The sequence below is a fragment of the Sturnus vulgaris genome, chromosome 5 (genome assembly GCF_052056855.1).
Source record: "Sturnus vulgaris isolate bStuVul1 chromosome 5, bStuVul1.hap1, whole genome shotgun sequence".
NCBI lineage: Eukaryota > Metazoa > Chordata > Aves > Passeriformes > Sturnidae > Sturnus > Sturnus vulgaris.
The window spans coordinates 11643702-11659993 of NC_142247.1; the positions used below are offsets into that span (position 1 = coordinate 11643702).

The 16292-nt window shown below is 42.0% G+C and overlaps 1 protein-coding gene across 4 annotated transcripts in view; it reads right to left on the bottom strand.

Moving 5' to 3' along the window:
* Positions 1-16292, bottom strand: part of ETV6 (ETS variant transcription factor 6) — a 129516-nt gene that overhangs the window by 79273 nt on the left and 33951 nt on the right. For 3 of the 4 annotated variants that reach the window (XM_014880552.2, XM_088164841.1, XM_088164840.1), the window contains exon 2: positions 5424-5550. In XM_014880552.2, the coding sequence (XP_014736038.1) occupies positions 5424-5550 (127 nt within the window). The remainder of the gene's footprint in view (positions 1-5423; positions 5551-16292) is intronic. The other variant, XM_014880562.2, reaches the window with a different exon arrangement.

Consider the following 16292-nt stretch of genomic DNA (forward strand, 5'->3'; position numbering starts at 1 on the left):
GAAGAAAGAAACTGGCAACAAACTGCCTTCAGGTCTAATAAATGCCTTAGTTTAAAGAAACTGCCCGACTACCTGTCCTACCCTACTACTCATCATGTCCACACAGAACTTTATTGCACTATGTTGTACAGCTAAGATCACAAAGATTCCAAACTAATACAGAACCACTGGACTAGTACTCAGCAAATCAGAGTATCAAATAACAATACAAATACACATGCAGAAATATTCCTATGAAACACTCGCTAAAAACTTAAAGGTCTTTAATATAATCTTTGCAGAAAACTAAGCAAAATTCCTTTCTATCCTTAATGAGGGAAGTAGAACAGACTGTAACAACAAGGGACACCGAGATACTGAAATAAAAAATGTCATCTCACTAGCTGTATGTGACCAGGCCTGCATTCTATGAAGTTTATCCCAATGAGCTGTGACCTGGAACTTATTACACCCTGGAAAACCAAAGGCCAGAACCCAAGCCTATGCTGGAAACAAAAATTACTCAAATGATTTTACGAATAGGTCTTTAGCTTTCCCTACCACCACAATGCCCCAAAAGCGAGTGGAGTCAAGACAACACTGCAGTCCCAAAGTAAAAGTTCTCCCCTATGAAGTGATGCATGTACTGTGGCATCTTGAGTGCATCATTGCACTCTGAACATCAGTGCGAACTGTAGCAGGTTCAGAAAAAAGGCAAGAGCAAGAAAAACATAGTTGTTGCCAAGAAGAATTGCTTTGTGTGCACAGAAAAGTACATGCAGCATGTCTTACATGACAACGGGCTGCAGACATGTGAAGGATGCCAACATTAAGGAGAGAAGAGTAATTAGTTCAGAAGAACAAATGAATTCATTTTCATGTTTGTATCAATAGAAAATTCTGAAATCTTTGCCTCACTCTCCCTAAACCAAACACATACATGTTCCCAAGAGAAGATGCCCTTCAGATATAAAAATCAAACTCTACAAATGAACATAAGCGTGCAAGGGGGAACAATGTTGCACAGGATCAGAGCATGCAACGAGTCCTTCCTTCTGTCTCCCTTGTTGAAGAAGTTTTATATTGAAAGAGACAAAAGAAAACAATGAAGCCTGTAGCATACATTTATAGTTGCTGTTTTAGCAGGCAAACCACCTTATTTTAATCTTGTGTATTACAAAAAAGGTAAAAGCTGTTTTCTCCATAATTCAGAGCATATTAATAGACACAGGGAAGGGTTCTCATAGCCATCTCTTACATGCTGTATCCTCTATCCAGTTCCTAGAATTTTTTACTACAAGGTATTGGCCATAGCATAAAATAAGTAGCTAATAATATTTTACCAGATGAGAGAAAGAATAAAATGAAATTTTAAAAAATACAGACCCCCACCACAAAACCCCACTAACTTTCTCTGTGGCAAAATGGAGTGCTTCCCCAGAGATAAGGGGTATGTAAATAGTTCCAGAGGACTTCCACCTATCTCTACATTTTTCATTATCACAATACCTGGCCAGTTTTATTTTTCAAAACATTTAAGAGTCTTTGCACTCGTGGGGTTTTTTCATTTTACAGTGGGGGATCTAAAACAAGGTGTCCAAGGTCCCAAAAATCACCAAGTGCAGCACCTTGTGTGTGAGCTGAACTTGCTTATCTTCACTTCTCAGTAAAAAACGTCCATTTACCAAACACTCCTTCTACATGACATTAGTGTAGTCTAGTGGAGATCATATATGCTGCAAAACTACCGTGGCAGATACACCAGGGACAAAGGGCAACTATTTTCTGACTACATACAGGAAATGTAGCAAAGTATATGCCCCCCATAGATATTTTGTTAACAATGCCCCCAATACACTGTTTCTAGTGGATGTCAGGCAGACAAGTACATTTAAAAGTAGAGGACAAAAGTCCCTTACAGAGAAGTGCAGCACCAGAGAAAGGTATGTTTAATCCAGAAATGATTCTTACTATCTCAGAGATTTAAAATTAAGACTGATTACACTGCATTTCTATACAATAGGCTGGCTGGGGAGAAAGCAGCTACTTAAAACATGAAAGGTTGTGTGAGAAGGAGAAAGCACTTTCACAAGACCCAAGAAAAAGGTGTTTGTCTATACAATTTTAGCTCTGTTGACCAAAAAGAAGAAACCTTGTATCAAAGAGAGGTCAACATTCTACCCTTCCAAACTGCAATTCTTTTTCCAGTCTCTGGATAAAATCAGCTCAGCCTATCTGAGGCTCATTTGCTCACTAAGCATTGAGAAATAATTTATCACACCAAAGGATATTGCTCTACTTATTGTTCTGAAACTGTTACTGTTGGTGCTCTCAGGGTGCTCTGGAACATTAGAAACAGTGAAATTTCTTATCAGAAGGCATAAAACTGCCTGAATCCAGAGAGTGCTCTACATGTTCCATGTGAAACATTTGTCTCTAGGTCTCTCTTTGGGTCACCTGCACCTACATCATAGGTAGTGAAGAAATGTGAGTTGAGACTGAACCCTGCCTTGATTTTGTTGAACACCATCAGAATGTCATGGAAACAGAAGGAGTGGAGGCCTGACAACCTATTGACTCTGTGTGAGTGGAGGAATTTATCACATCTCCCTGTTGTACTGGAATGAGTGAGGGCTGAAAGAAGTTATTATGCTCCACAAAAACAACCATAGGGATGGAACCAAACAAAATCTCAGACCTAGAAAATCCTCACACTTTGCAGATCTAAACCAAATCTTCACACACAGCCTGAACTAGAAATTAGTTACTTTGCCTGACTTCTGAGGCAGTTTGGATTTAAGATCAAAGCTGTACCTCAGACACATCTCTAAATATAAACAAATAAACAAAAAATAAATGAGAGGAGTCCATGCAGAAACTGAAAAACCCTGTATTAATACCTCTTTAAACCTCATGACATGAAATCCTAAAGGAACTGAGTTATATCTATACATCATATTAGCAAGACTACTGGAACATCATCTTCATTTCTGTTGTCTTCACTTTAAGAAGTATGTCTCAAGTGGGAGACAGTTCGCAGAGGTGATATAAACAGAATTTGAAATCTGAAAGCTTAACAGGAAGACTGACAGCCTTAAGAACCTCTCTTCCTATCCAGTTTAGCCAAGAAAAGGTTAAGAAGTGACTATCTAAAAGCACCTATATCAGGAGGAGTCTTTCGACAATATTTAGCAGGAAAGGCGATAATGAGATCTAATAGTTGGAAACTGAAGCTTGACTAATTCAAACTATAAATAGGGCACTTTAAAAAAAGGCAAATAAGGAGATAATTAAGCATTAAAAGAACATCTAGAGACCTTATATCCTCCTCATCACTTAAGTTTTTTTACATGAAGAGCAGAAATCTTTCTGCACTTATTGTAGCTCAGTTACTGGACCTAGACACAGCAGTTACTGCATGAAGTTTTCCAACAAAAGTAATACCAGAGATCATTTTAGAAATTCAGAATGGCTGCTCCTGACCTAGCTATGAAGCTATGTACTTAAAGAGTGGTTTTATCAGCGTTTGGGTGGTCTGTTGGTTGACAACAGTGTTTTGTGTCAATACTGACTGCATACCGAGCTACAAAATACTACACTGCCATTGACTACAATTAGTAAGGCTATGTAAATGTGTTTCATGTTGTTTATGACCTCAGACACTAACTTTATGGAAGGCTATTTCACAGATATTTCAGGATTAATCATCTGTGCTTTTACACTGCAACAAGTCAGACTGGTGTGGAAATACTGAAGGGAAAGAAGCCTTGCAAGTTTAAAAATGTGCTAACCAAAAGAACAGAAAAACCAAAACAAGAGTCAAGGTGAAAGGTAGGATCATATTCTAAAAATACTGTGAAAGAAGTCTTCACTGAGAGGAAGCTTTACAAATTCAACACTATCCAGCATGCTGGCTAGCTGATGGGAAGGAAGGAGGTACAATATGTACCACCACTTTTGGTATCAAGAGTCTCTGCCTCCCTGCTTTATGCATCTGCCAGACACAGTGGGGAGGGCAGTAAGTAACTGCAGATCCAGCTGTGATCCTGGCTGTGGAGTGGACAGACAGTGGCTCCCACAGCAGAAATAAACAGTACCAACTTCTGCAATGAGGAAGAAACCCAAAAGATCTGGGGATAAACAGCACCAGTAGGGAGAAGCACTGTTGGAGAAAAACTGCTCCTGTGTTGGGTTTTTTTGTGCCTACTTTAGGCTAGGCATAGAAATGTCTTGTAAGTGTGGCAGCCAAGTCCTCCCCAGCCCAGGGGAACAGCTGAGCAGCCACACACACACATGCAACCCAGGCCTGGGAGCTCACAGATGCTCAGGCAGGGACCAGACACAGTCAGAAACACTGCAGCAGCTCCCATTCCCACCAGGAAGAACAGAAAACTGGGCCACATAGGACACGTGAGACACGGCATGGAAGTGAGTGACCATAGGGCAGAGTAACTCAGTGGCCAGCAAGGGAGTGAGCACAGGACTACAACAGAAATGCTTTAAACACAGTTTGCATCCAGAAAAAGAGTATGTGTGGAAAACAGCTGAGGACAGGAATCAGAATGTCTTGTGATAAAACATGGACTTCCCCCTCTTCCCCCCCACAAAATCTCAAACCTGTTTGTCAGAGGGCAAAGCACAAAGTTTTGTTTGCTCTTGGCCCTCTTGTTCATTGTTGTTTAAGTAGCCCAGGAATGTAACACCTGACAAAAGTTTACTTAAAACATCTTATTTTCATCAGAACTGCTTCCCCTCCAAAAAGTAAAATTCCACTCTTCTTGTCCCCATCCCAATTCACCTCTCACTGGCCAACAGTCCTTGGCCTTTCCTATTTGTCAAGCTCTTCTCAGTAAGGAAATACCTGGCTCTCACCTCGCCCTCAGCTCCAGTTTTTGTTCCAACGTCAGTGATATGTTCTTCCTCCTTTGCAGCATCCTTTTGCACTCAGCTAAGCTCATTCCTCCTCCTTTCCCACTGCCTCTGGCACTCTTGCTCTAGGCTAGAGAGCCTGGGCATCACAAATATTTGAGACCCCTCAGAATCTGAAAATAGCCACAGCACAAACACATTCCACTTGCCACAGCTGGTGAAACTGACCTTGTGTTGCAGAACGTAACCGAGCAATTCCAATAAAGTGGAAGGAAGCATAGCACTTCCTGTCAAAAGAAACTCTCCATATTTGTGCCTGTCATGAGAAACAGGCCAAATGCTTGACAAGGTGTACAGGAGATGGGAGGGGAGATTCAACATACTGTATTTAAGAGTCATTTTCTTCAGTTAAAAACAACAGCTAGGAAAACCAAACCAGCTAGAGCTCATTAAAAAAAAAAAAAAAAAGTATAAATCCAGGGACTTCCCTGCTCTCTTTCATAAAACCAGAAATAACTCCTCACCCCGCCCCCTCCTCAGTCCAAGAACTTAAGCAGCCTCGTGCTGACACTCACGCAGGTGTGCTGGCAGTCTGATGGTGTCTTCCTCCATCCTGATCGCTTGAGGCACTGGGACATGTAGTGGTGACGAAGTGTAATTTGGTACCGGGCTTGCTGGAGGTGTGAACGAAATTCTTTCCTGCTGTTAAAAGAAAGTGGGGTGGGGGGGAGAGAAAGAGAGAGGACAACGTGAACTTTGGAACAGAGGTATGAAACCATGGCAGAGGAGGTGGATGTGGGTGGAAGGAAGGAAGTGTGTGCCTGGTGATGTGAGCAGCACTAGTGATGCACCAGCTGCCCAGAGAGCTCCAGAGCACACACAGAACACTGGTGGCCAGCGCTGCTCTGTGCTGAAGGGGGGGGCAAGCATCTTCTAGGGTGGCAGAATTAATTTTCAAAAGAGTCATGAAGTTTCCAAATTTCTTAGAAATTTGCCAAGGGAGGAAAGGGGAAGCAACATGCAAGTGGAGAGACTCCAAGGGCTTTATGTCAGTGAAAATCTAACAGCAACTCCATGATATGTGCATGAGTACTACTGAAGTGCCAAAAACACTTAATCTTACACTAACAAATCAGTCATGATCTGAACAAGCTAAGTGTTTAGCACTACACTCCTTCCTACCATTTTAAAGACATTAATCAACAACTTTTGTCATTGCTGCAGAAAAACACATCACTAAAGACTCTATTTACCATCAAGTAACGTAGTACTCTTGTTTTTGCTAAACAAGTTACTATTACCTTCTTTGAAATAGTTTAACTTGCAACCAAATGCAGTCAAATAGAGTTAAAGGGCAACTTGTGAATGTTGTATTAGTTTCATAATTGTCACTGTTTGGTTTCTACTTATGAAAATGCCTGACGAGAAATCTAAGACTGAAACTTCATGTTATCTGATGGGAAAATTCTTCCATATACTAAGCGTCCAATCACGTACTCCAATCACAGTACAAAAAATACCCTTTTGTAAATAAACATAGCCACAATTTTACAGGAACATTAAAAAATCCATTATCATATGCTTCCTGGAAGGTAATGCATGTTTTTCTCCAGAACCATGCTACTGACATGTAACGATGCCAGTGCAAACAGCATGGATTTACATCCATGCACATAGAGAAGCAGAAGGAGCTACTGTAATTTCTGAGCATTTGTAGGACAGTACGAGTGCAGCCTCTCACCCCAACCTTGATCTCCGGCAAACGGAAAAAACAAATTTGGTGCTGGACCAAGAGAAGGTAATTGCTTCCATGACAAACCACAGCATTATCACAGCCATGAGACAGGAAAAATATACTGAGGCTGATAGAGGCACCTGCAGAACGTAATGTAATGTAATGCCACCAAAGGGAAGGGGAGGTTTGCAAAAAACTCTGCAGGCAGATTAGGTGACGTGCAAAAATAAAGGGAACACCTACAAAGTCTTGCAGCCACCACTTCAAAGCAAGCTCAGCTCATTCTTTAACAAGGTACTGTTTGCTGCTCAGGAGCTCAGGCAGAACCAGAAGTTTAGCCTCAACATCAGGAGACCCACCACAACACCCTACAGTCATACGGCAGAGAAGACTGACAGCATGAGAAAACAAACCATTATAGGTTTAGACAGAGTGAGAACACAGGTCTGTTTCACTCCACCATCACTTTGTTATTTCTGCAAGCATGGCCCCTGTAGCTCTCAGCTCAGTACTTTTTAAAGTGAAATCGTTCAGTTTTATGTTCCTGTCTCCCACAAACTCAGTTTCTTTCTATTAATCACTGTCCAGGCAACAGCAACCCATTAGCTTGGATGAATTCAGTTTTTTGCAGTTACCAAATGGAGATGTTCACTGTGATGCGACGGAAGATGCACCTGTAGAGCTACAAGGCATTATTCAGTTTTCAATTTCCCCAACTCTTTCCCATCCCAAATCAGCTAACTCTACGCTTGCCATTCCAGATGTGTGGCTCTCCGTGCCCATGTGCACCTCTCACCCTGGTGCACAGCACCCCCAGAGGGGAGGGAGACCAGGCAGATCCCAACATTTCCTGCTGCGATCCACAGCGCAGATAGTCAAACCACACTGCAGCTGCTCGCTTTGTTCGGGGAGATATTTATAAAAAGAGGAACACTTCTGAAACACAGCCACACAGATGCCTGCCTCTGGTAACAGGCACTAGAGGATAGGTGGGAGACCCAAAGTCCTTTTCCTCCCTCCTGAAGAATGTAGGATACAGTCCAAGCTCAGGTCACATTTCATGCTCACTGAATCACCACTGTAAAGACAAAGTGGCTTCAAAGGGTCTCCTCACTGCCCAAGAGCAGGTGGAAAGTGAAATTTAATCCAGAACCCATCCACTTCCCTCAAGATCCAGGAGGTGCTGTATCAAACCAAGGCATTACGCTTCCAGTATGTGCTGCCTTTACTGATCAATCTCCTAAAGGCATACCGTAACTTGATTTATGCCATGGCAGTTTCACTGAGGTTTACTGTTTTAAACAAACACATTTGATTAATTGTTTCCTAGTATTCATAAGGACAAGGCAGCCAACACCAAACAAGATACGGAACTGCAGTTACTTTTCCCACACATCTTGGATGTCCACAGTACTGTGTGAATTGCTATTTGCAGAAGGCATTTTACAAGGCACGAAGGGGAGTTAGCTTTCCAATTCTTATTAGTGCCTTTGAAATGCCCTCTCTTGCTAATCCTGCATTTTTCTGTCAGCACCTTTAGCCTAAATATCAAAGCAATTTACAGACATTAGGTAAGTCTTTTTCTTTTTATTAGACACACAGACAACCTGAGTTACAGCAAGAGCACAGCTCAAATGAGCTAAGTAATTTCAGAGTTAAGCTGTCTTGAAAAAGGACAGCGTGTGCCTCTCAAGGGCAATACATTTAACAATTGCATGCTGAAAGAGCTGCCCTTTAACTGTCCTGGACAGATTTCCAAAAGGTGTGGAATGGTAATGGCACAGCGAGGTCAAGACACTGGGCTTGTGGAAAAAATTAGTTTAATCCCTGTTTGCAGCATGGAGCAGCAACGTGTCTGGCAGCAGAACTGCAAACACCAGTCTAGTTCTGCAACCTGCCCCTGCTCTGTGCTCAGCCACACGCAGTGCCCAGCCTGCACAGTCAATGCACAAGGTCACATGCACTCCTCCAGGCTTTCTGAGGCTTTTTAGAGTCATGTTTCCAGGAGGTACCTATTGTGCTCACACCACTGAGAACGGATTGCATTAATCTTCACAGCTCCAGAGCTGGCCAGTGCTTCTCTCTGTGGAATCCATCAAACAAAAACATGGCTGGTGTCTCATGCTTCTAAGGTTATGCAACCAGATACTCTGCTACTAGGAATTTTTCTGAAAGCGTTTCCTAACTAGTCAAGTTTAATATTTCCCTTTGTATTAAGGCCAAGAATGGTAGATTTGTTCAAGCCACAGCTTGGGAGGAAGGATAGGTAGTGCTGGTGGAACCTGCATGAACCTTCCGTGTTCTTGAGAAAACAGCCTTGCTGCAGCTTAATCTACTGGTAAAATAAATAAATCAATATATATTTGATGTGGTCCTGTGAGATTTTTGGAGATGAATGCTAAGAAAGAGCTCGGTATTACCACATTCCATATTCACCACCTGCCAGGGGACTCTATAAACATCTAAGCCTGTAAGTGACCAAACGCTCAGCCCCAAACAATTACCAGCTAAAACACTTCAAAATAGAAACTCCTGAGCATTTTGCCAGTAGCCACAAAGAGGTGACTAAAACAGACGGCATATTGCTTGCTGTCATCATTTTTGATCGATTTCTTCAGCTCACAGGGAGTCAAGAAAGTTTCACCATAAAATTTCATGTTGCTTACAGTAATTGAAGAGCTACATGAAGTCAATTTTGATGGAAGGCCCTCCATGGGGTTTACTCTGGTAGTGTACTCCAAGAGAGCCACCTGGACAGCCAGCCAGGACTGCTGTGAGTAGGACATACCTGCCCAACTGAGCAGAGACAGGCTGAAACACATGGCTAAAAATCAAAAGAATCTATGGGTTCTTTCTCTTTACTAAATATTCAGCTACTGATAATGCCATAGATCAAACCATCCCGTCTAAATCAAAAGCTGTACTGACCATCACTATGTTGCAGGCATGTATCTAACAGGTGACTAGACTCCCAAAGCCATCATTTTCACATCACATCATTTCCATTTGAAGAATTGGGGTACATCCTTTACTGACAAAATCTACCTGAACAGAATTTTCTCTGTCAGGAACACAAATAATTCATGTTGCTAAAATAAAAACATTAACACAAAAAAAAAAAGTATCAAAATTAAATTTAAAAGTCTAACAGTTGTGGATGAGGGAGGCTGCAAATAAAAATAGCTTCAGGCTTTTGATATAATTGCACCTTTCTAAACTCCAAAGCAACAGCCTTGCAATCTGATAGTCTTTTTGTCCCTTTACTAAGTTCACTCAGACGGCAGGCACAAAAGAATATACATATTTTTGTGGAAATGAAAATAAAATAGGCAAGAAAGTCTGCTAAGCAAGCTCTTCTATTGTCCCAATGATTATTTCAGTAGCTGGATAGGTGGTATAGTAAAACTACTTTTTTTAATTGGTAAAGCAAAGAAATGCAATACCTATGCAGCAGTTTTCAGGAAACTAAAACAGCCAATGTGGTCTTCAAATACCTTGTGCTGGACAGAAAAGGCAGCTGACCCTAATCACTGCATAAAAACTTTCTCCTATACTGCACATAATGACACCACATAGGGAGAAAGGAACTGAGACTGAAAGCTGACATACATTTGCCTCCCAGGATGCTGGTGTACCTGTGCCATGAAATGAAAAGATAGGCCAAGAGACCATGAGCCAGGGGGAGCTTGTGAGGGTCTGGTTTTCCTACTGTGGATCCTCCTTAGGAGTAGGTGGCTCGAGTATAGTAGAGGGCGGGAAAGGGCTTTAGAGACAAGGGTGGTTGGGGGGAAATTATGTGTTTTAAGGAAAAATTTAGAAGGCTCTGAATCTCTGGGCACCCAGCAGGGCAACGACAGCAAACCAGCCACAGAGCAGCACAGGGGAAAACAGCAGGAGATTCAAGTAAATTAACCCTTAGGAAAGAAAGTGAGAAGAGGAAAGGGAAGGAAGATAGATGCACTGTTCACGAGAGGTTTGTATGCAATACCATAGCTGGATATGAAAGTCCAGAAAACCACTATAAGATGAGTTACATGGTATAACATAGGGAGCAGGAAGGAAATCAGGGCCTCTGATGGGCTGTATAGCACATTTGGGGACTTTGGTCAGTGTTCTAGTTTGCATACTCCAACTTCTGCCAGGGACAAAGGCTTGGGCTCCAGAAGAAGCCAACTAGAGCTCTACAGTAACAGGGTATGAATTCAATTCTCTACTTCCCTCCCTTCCCCCAGCTGCTGTCATCTTCTTAATTTCCATGGCAGACATCTCCTAATTTTTGATCCCATTAATATAGCAATTCACGTCAAATCTATAGCAGCATAATCAGCACACTATCAGCAATTAGAGAAATTAAAACAAACACAGCTCTCTGGAATGGACCTTATGCAAAGCAGCACTGGGAAAAGATTAACATCTCCTTTCCTGGGCAGAAAGCAGAGATTGTGACAGTAACCTTAGCAATTTTGTGAAGTTCAGTTCCTCCCTGACTCCTCCCTCCAGCCTGTCCTCCCTGCACAGGGGCAGGTGATGGCTCTCCTCCCATGCCTCAATCCTTACTCAAGCAAATAAACAAACACAGTGGTGCAATGGTTCATCACAAAGGGAAGGGGAAAGGAGACAGTGGGGAAGTTCATGTTTCTCCCATAGTGATTACAGCCACTGTCCTAATTAAATTAAAATGTACAGACAGCAATACCAATGCACTAGAGTGCTATGAAAAGGCAGCTTGAGGAGGTCAATGCTGTCATTGGAAATGCCATGATACAGTTGCATTATTGCATAAGCACCCCAAAATATTTCAAATTAGCAAGTATCAAAGAAGCCAAAAGCTAGGTTAACCACATGCTCAAAAAGTATTTCTTTGCTGCTAATACAGGGGAATAGAGAATAGAACAGGCTGTGTGAAGACAGTATCAGGTAAAACTAGAAGATAAAACCAAGGCAAAAAGCTCAGTACAGCTCATCAAAATATCAGTCATTTATATTTTTAATAAATAATTTTATCTACAGATATCCCAGCTAGGCAGCAGAAAATACACAAGAGGCAGATTCTGGTTCAGAATTTGGAAGTGGAATCATCATCCTCCAAATGGGAGTAAAGTCTTATCTACACACCCACCCTTCTGCAGCAAGGCTCCAAGAAGAGGCAGTAAAGCTGGGGCTTGGCCCCCATGACCTACTACTTCAAGGCAGAAGTAAACTACAGATTCCACTGCTTGACATTAGGAAACCATCTGCCCCCAGCCCTTTTCAACATGCAACTCCAAAATTTGCATCCTGGGGTTGTCACTGCACCGCTCCTCTGAAGAACTTGCTGTCGACCTTTGTCTAAGTGCAGCATGGAAAAAGCTGGGCCACTACTGTAACCCACAGGGTCCCTTTGGCATCTACACCATGATTTGTTGGTACACTCACTCCACACAAAGCACCACGGAAAGCTCAAGGGAGACAGTTAATTGCACAGCTAGGGAAAAATTCCCACATGAGGCTTTGAAGTACTGTGGCCAGTGAGTAAGCAGCACGGAAGCAAGGAAGGCAACAGCCAAGAACTTTCCAGGCTTAGCTGCACGTCAGAAATACTTCACTGCACTTTTTGTGTTCTCTTTTCTAAAACAGGCAGGGCTGGGGGGCCTCATCTCTGTAACATACGGTGGTTGTACAACCCTGCCTGTGTGCGTGGGAATTAACACCCTGAACACCCTTACTGCAGACATGTGCTCATTTCAGGGCAAGATTCCTGGAGGCCATGAAACTGAGATGGGAAGACTAAGGGGAAACATGGTGTACAGGGAGCTGCCCTCTCATGTATTAAGGCAAAGCTCTTCTTCTGCCATCTCAGGGCTGGCATGGCACAAGTGTTTTTACTTGGTTGCATTACTGAGCTGTCAAAGTCACAATGTTACTATGCATTCAAACACATATCCAAGGACAATCATCATTTCTGATCTTTCTATCATGGATGTGCATTGCTTTCTGAACATTTCTAGTGAAGCTACAGTTACTGTGAACAGGGTCCTTCACAAAGAGGATATCAAATATTTACATAGCACAAATCACAGGTCAGAACTGTCACACAGATGAGGTCAATTCATTCATCGTCCTGGGATATCTAATTGTCCATCAATTAAGTAGTGGAAAAATCATGGGAGAGTAATTCAAATAAAAGTCATAGCTTCTTTTAACCCTCAGTCACTGATGGAAACAGAATTCCTGTGGAGCTGCAACATCCTGAAATACACATTTTAAAAATACCACTTACAAACGTAAGAAATTGCCCTTCTTGGTCCCATTGCACAGCTGGATCCTGTTCCCCCATCTTTACCTGCAAAATTCTTCAGTGAATTTTATTTATTTTTAAACAGTGTTTCTGGTCCAGATTTACACTGGTGGAAGTAAAATCCACATATGGGCCTCAGTCTACCTCTTCTCCAGTAACTTAAGCTTACTGTCTCTCCTTATCTATTATAGCCTTACTATTGGCATACACAGCACCCCTGCATTTCCACTACAGCATTTCTCCACACTTCAGACAGACTTTCCATGAAAAAGGGCATGCCAAATGCCCAGAGAAACCTGGGAGTGCCATGCCAAGGTCTAATGCTACACCTTACAGTTTGTTGCTCCTGAAGATTCAAGTAGTGCCACAGTAACCCAGCATACACAGCATGGCAGGGAAGTACGCCACATGCCCTTGTTCCAAGACACCTCTAAGTAGGTAAAAACAATTTTCCAGAGAGAATCTAGGCCAGTCTGGGGATAGGACAACTATAATAAGGGCTGCTGGTTAAAAAATGGGTAGATCGACTTGAGTAAAATAAACAGAATCCTCAATGAGAGAAGATAGGCAAATAAAATACCCATTCTCAAAGACTGTCTTAAGCTAGTCCAGAAACAAGAGATCATGGATATTTGTCACTATTAAAAAAAAATAATTCTGATTATTCAACTCCCGTCTCATTAAATGCAGAGGGAGTTCCTAGAAAGGGCCATAACTGACCTTGACTACTGTACAGATACTGGATATGGAAGAAACATCTCCCCCTACACTTTCACCTACTCCAGCTACTTACTTCAATGTGAACAACATTAAGATCGGTGTGACTAGAAAAGGAAACTCTAGCTGACAAAGGAAAGTATATTAAAAACAGCTGATAGGATTTCACTTAGAATATTGCATCCTGCACATTTGCAGGCTCTTCATTCTGCATCATACACACACATCTCTTATGTATGCAAGACAGGCAAGTTTTACAAGAGTCAAATTATGTAGCTTATAAGAAAGGAATAAAGGAACTACTGAGATGGACAGAAGAAAGGACAGATACAGCCCAACATCCAAAAGGAAATAAAAACAGAGGGAAGAGAAGGTAATCTGGAAGACATATTGCAGAAGGATAAGCTAGTAAGAAGCTGTGATTAAAACACAGAGATGCATTGGGAGACCACTAAAAGAAGCTGAGTTCCTCAAAAAGAAAAAATCGGCAGCAGGTCAGCCTGTACAAAAATCGGATTTTTTATTTTTTTTTTAAGCAAGCTGTTTAGCAGCTTTTGTAAGGTCTCTCCAGTCAGCAGTCTAATGGTATGAGAATGCAAAATAGAAGAAACCAAACTTTTTACTGATCATCAGACACCAAAATACTACTTAGAAAAAGAGAATAAACCACCTGGGGGATAGCTTGAGGCACAGTAAAATCTTTTATTTCCTATAAAACATGGTCCTTCCAGCACAGGACCATCAGGATTGGCAGAACTTAGGGGAGGTTTCAAATATATTTGTACAGAAATAGCTGGTCATGGTACTACATATCTGATCCAAAAGAAGAATAGATGTGCTTTCATATGTGTTCAAAGAGAAGCTGAAGCTCCTGAGCAAGACGTACTTTTAAGAAGTGGTAGATGACAGGAAAAGAATTCAACAATATGGTCCATATTCCATGGACAATGACAGGGTCAAGTGATGGCTCTTTATTAAATGCTTTCTCCTCCATTACTGCTGCACACCCTAAGGATTTGACCATTGCTATTAACAAATCTGCCATGTCCCTGCCTGGAGCTAATAAGTAATGAACTAAGTGGGTGAATATTCTGTTGCGTAAGGAGAGCTATTAGCAATCCTTTCCCAACTGCTCTGAAAACAAGAGATGCCTTCCAGGTATGACCTGTCCATGTGACAGGGTACACCCCACACAGACCTTATTCCTTCACTCTGGAAATTCCAGGGGCACTCCCAGCACTCAGAAAAGGAATAAGAAGTGGATCACCTCGTGTATAAGGATGCTGTACAGGGCTGGGCAGCAGATGTCAGACAGCAGAGCAGAGGATAGAACAAGCTCCACAGAAGAGAAATGGTGAGGACACATGTCTGCCTGTTCCCAGACCTGCTGTGATCTCCAAAACAACTTGTGCCACTACCACAGCCCTCACTGCCTTGGTTGTGCCAAGACGACAGTGGGATAAATGCTGAGGGCCACAGGTGTGTCAAGCCCTGTGACAAATCTCAGTTTAGCTGCTTTCCTTCTGCCATAGCTTTTCCTGTTGGTTAAGTTCCCCAACTGTTTTAATTGTTCCTTTCAACCTCTGCATCGCTTTTTGTTCTTCCTCAAATTATTATTTTGTTTTACCTCATAATCCTGAAGCATTGGTTATGATGTTGTTCCTGGCAGAACAGAAGTGTTGAAGTTTCACTCTGGTTATCTTTGGCTTGTTTTCACAACTGAGTATTGCTGGTTCACATCTGAATGGACGCTGCAGTGAGAGCCACTCCACCCTTACCATAGGACTGCCTCTGACCTGCAAATATTGCCTCACTACAGAAGTGAGAAGCTTGGGAACTGAGCCAGCTGAAATAGAGTAAACTTCAGGCATATTTAAAAAAGAGAGCAAAGTGCCCATTTTAACTCAATCTGAAGGCTTCTTCACGGTCCTTATTAATACATTATTTAAATATGTTCTATAATACCTTTAGCACTTTCTTGCAATTAAGAGAAGTGTTATTACACTCACCTTTGCAAGTGAAGGGACCAAAACATAAGCAGATTAAGTACCCATTCAGAGTACGGAGGCTGAGGAAAAACCTACTTTGACACCTTAGAAAACAGTATGTTCTCCCAAGAACTCTATTTGGCTGTGAACCCCAAGTTAGGACTTGACATTTATACAGTGACAGCACTCAGAAGCAAATAAACACCACACCATTGCCCAAAGTGTTCCAGAAATAGTGAGCAGAGGACAGCCCTGATGAGCTCAAAGCCAAAGTAGTCAAGTTAGTGAAGCACCAGAGGAAGGGACTGTTTGAATCCTACTTTACAGTTAGGAACACAGGTGCAGAAGAAGCAGAAAGTTACCTAAATCCCATTTCAAGCCTCTACCCACACGGTCATGTTTCTGGGGTTATGCTGCTACTCTAGAAACAGAAGGATGAACTACTGGAAAAGTAAAATGACATGGACAGCTTGTAAAAACTCTCAGAATGCATAATTTCATTTTGCATTTTAGCATTGATTTTAAACGTCCTTCTCATGGGAACTTCTGATTTCTAACACTCCTCCTTGTCAGCTCATTGACTGAACTCTCTCAGCTCACAAGTGGCAGCAGAGATGGCCTAAATCAGAAGAGAGCTTCAAACTCGTTCCAAAAACACATCCCTCCTTTGCCACAAGAATCAGGACAGAGGCACTCCAACCCTTCCCACGGTTATGCAATGGCACAG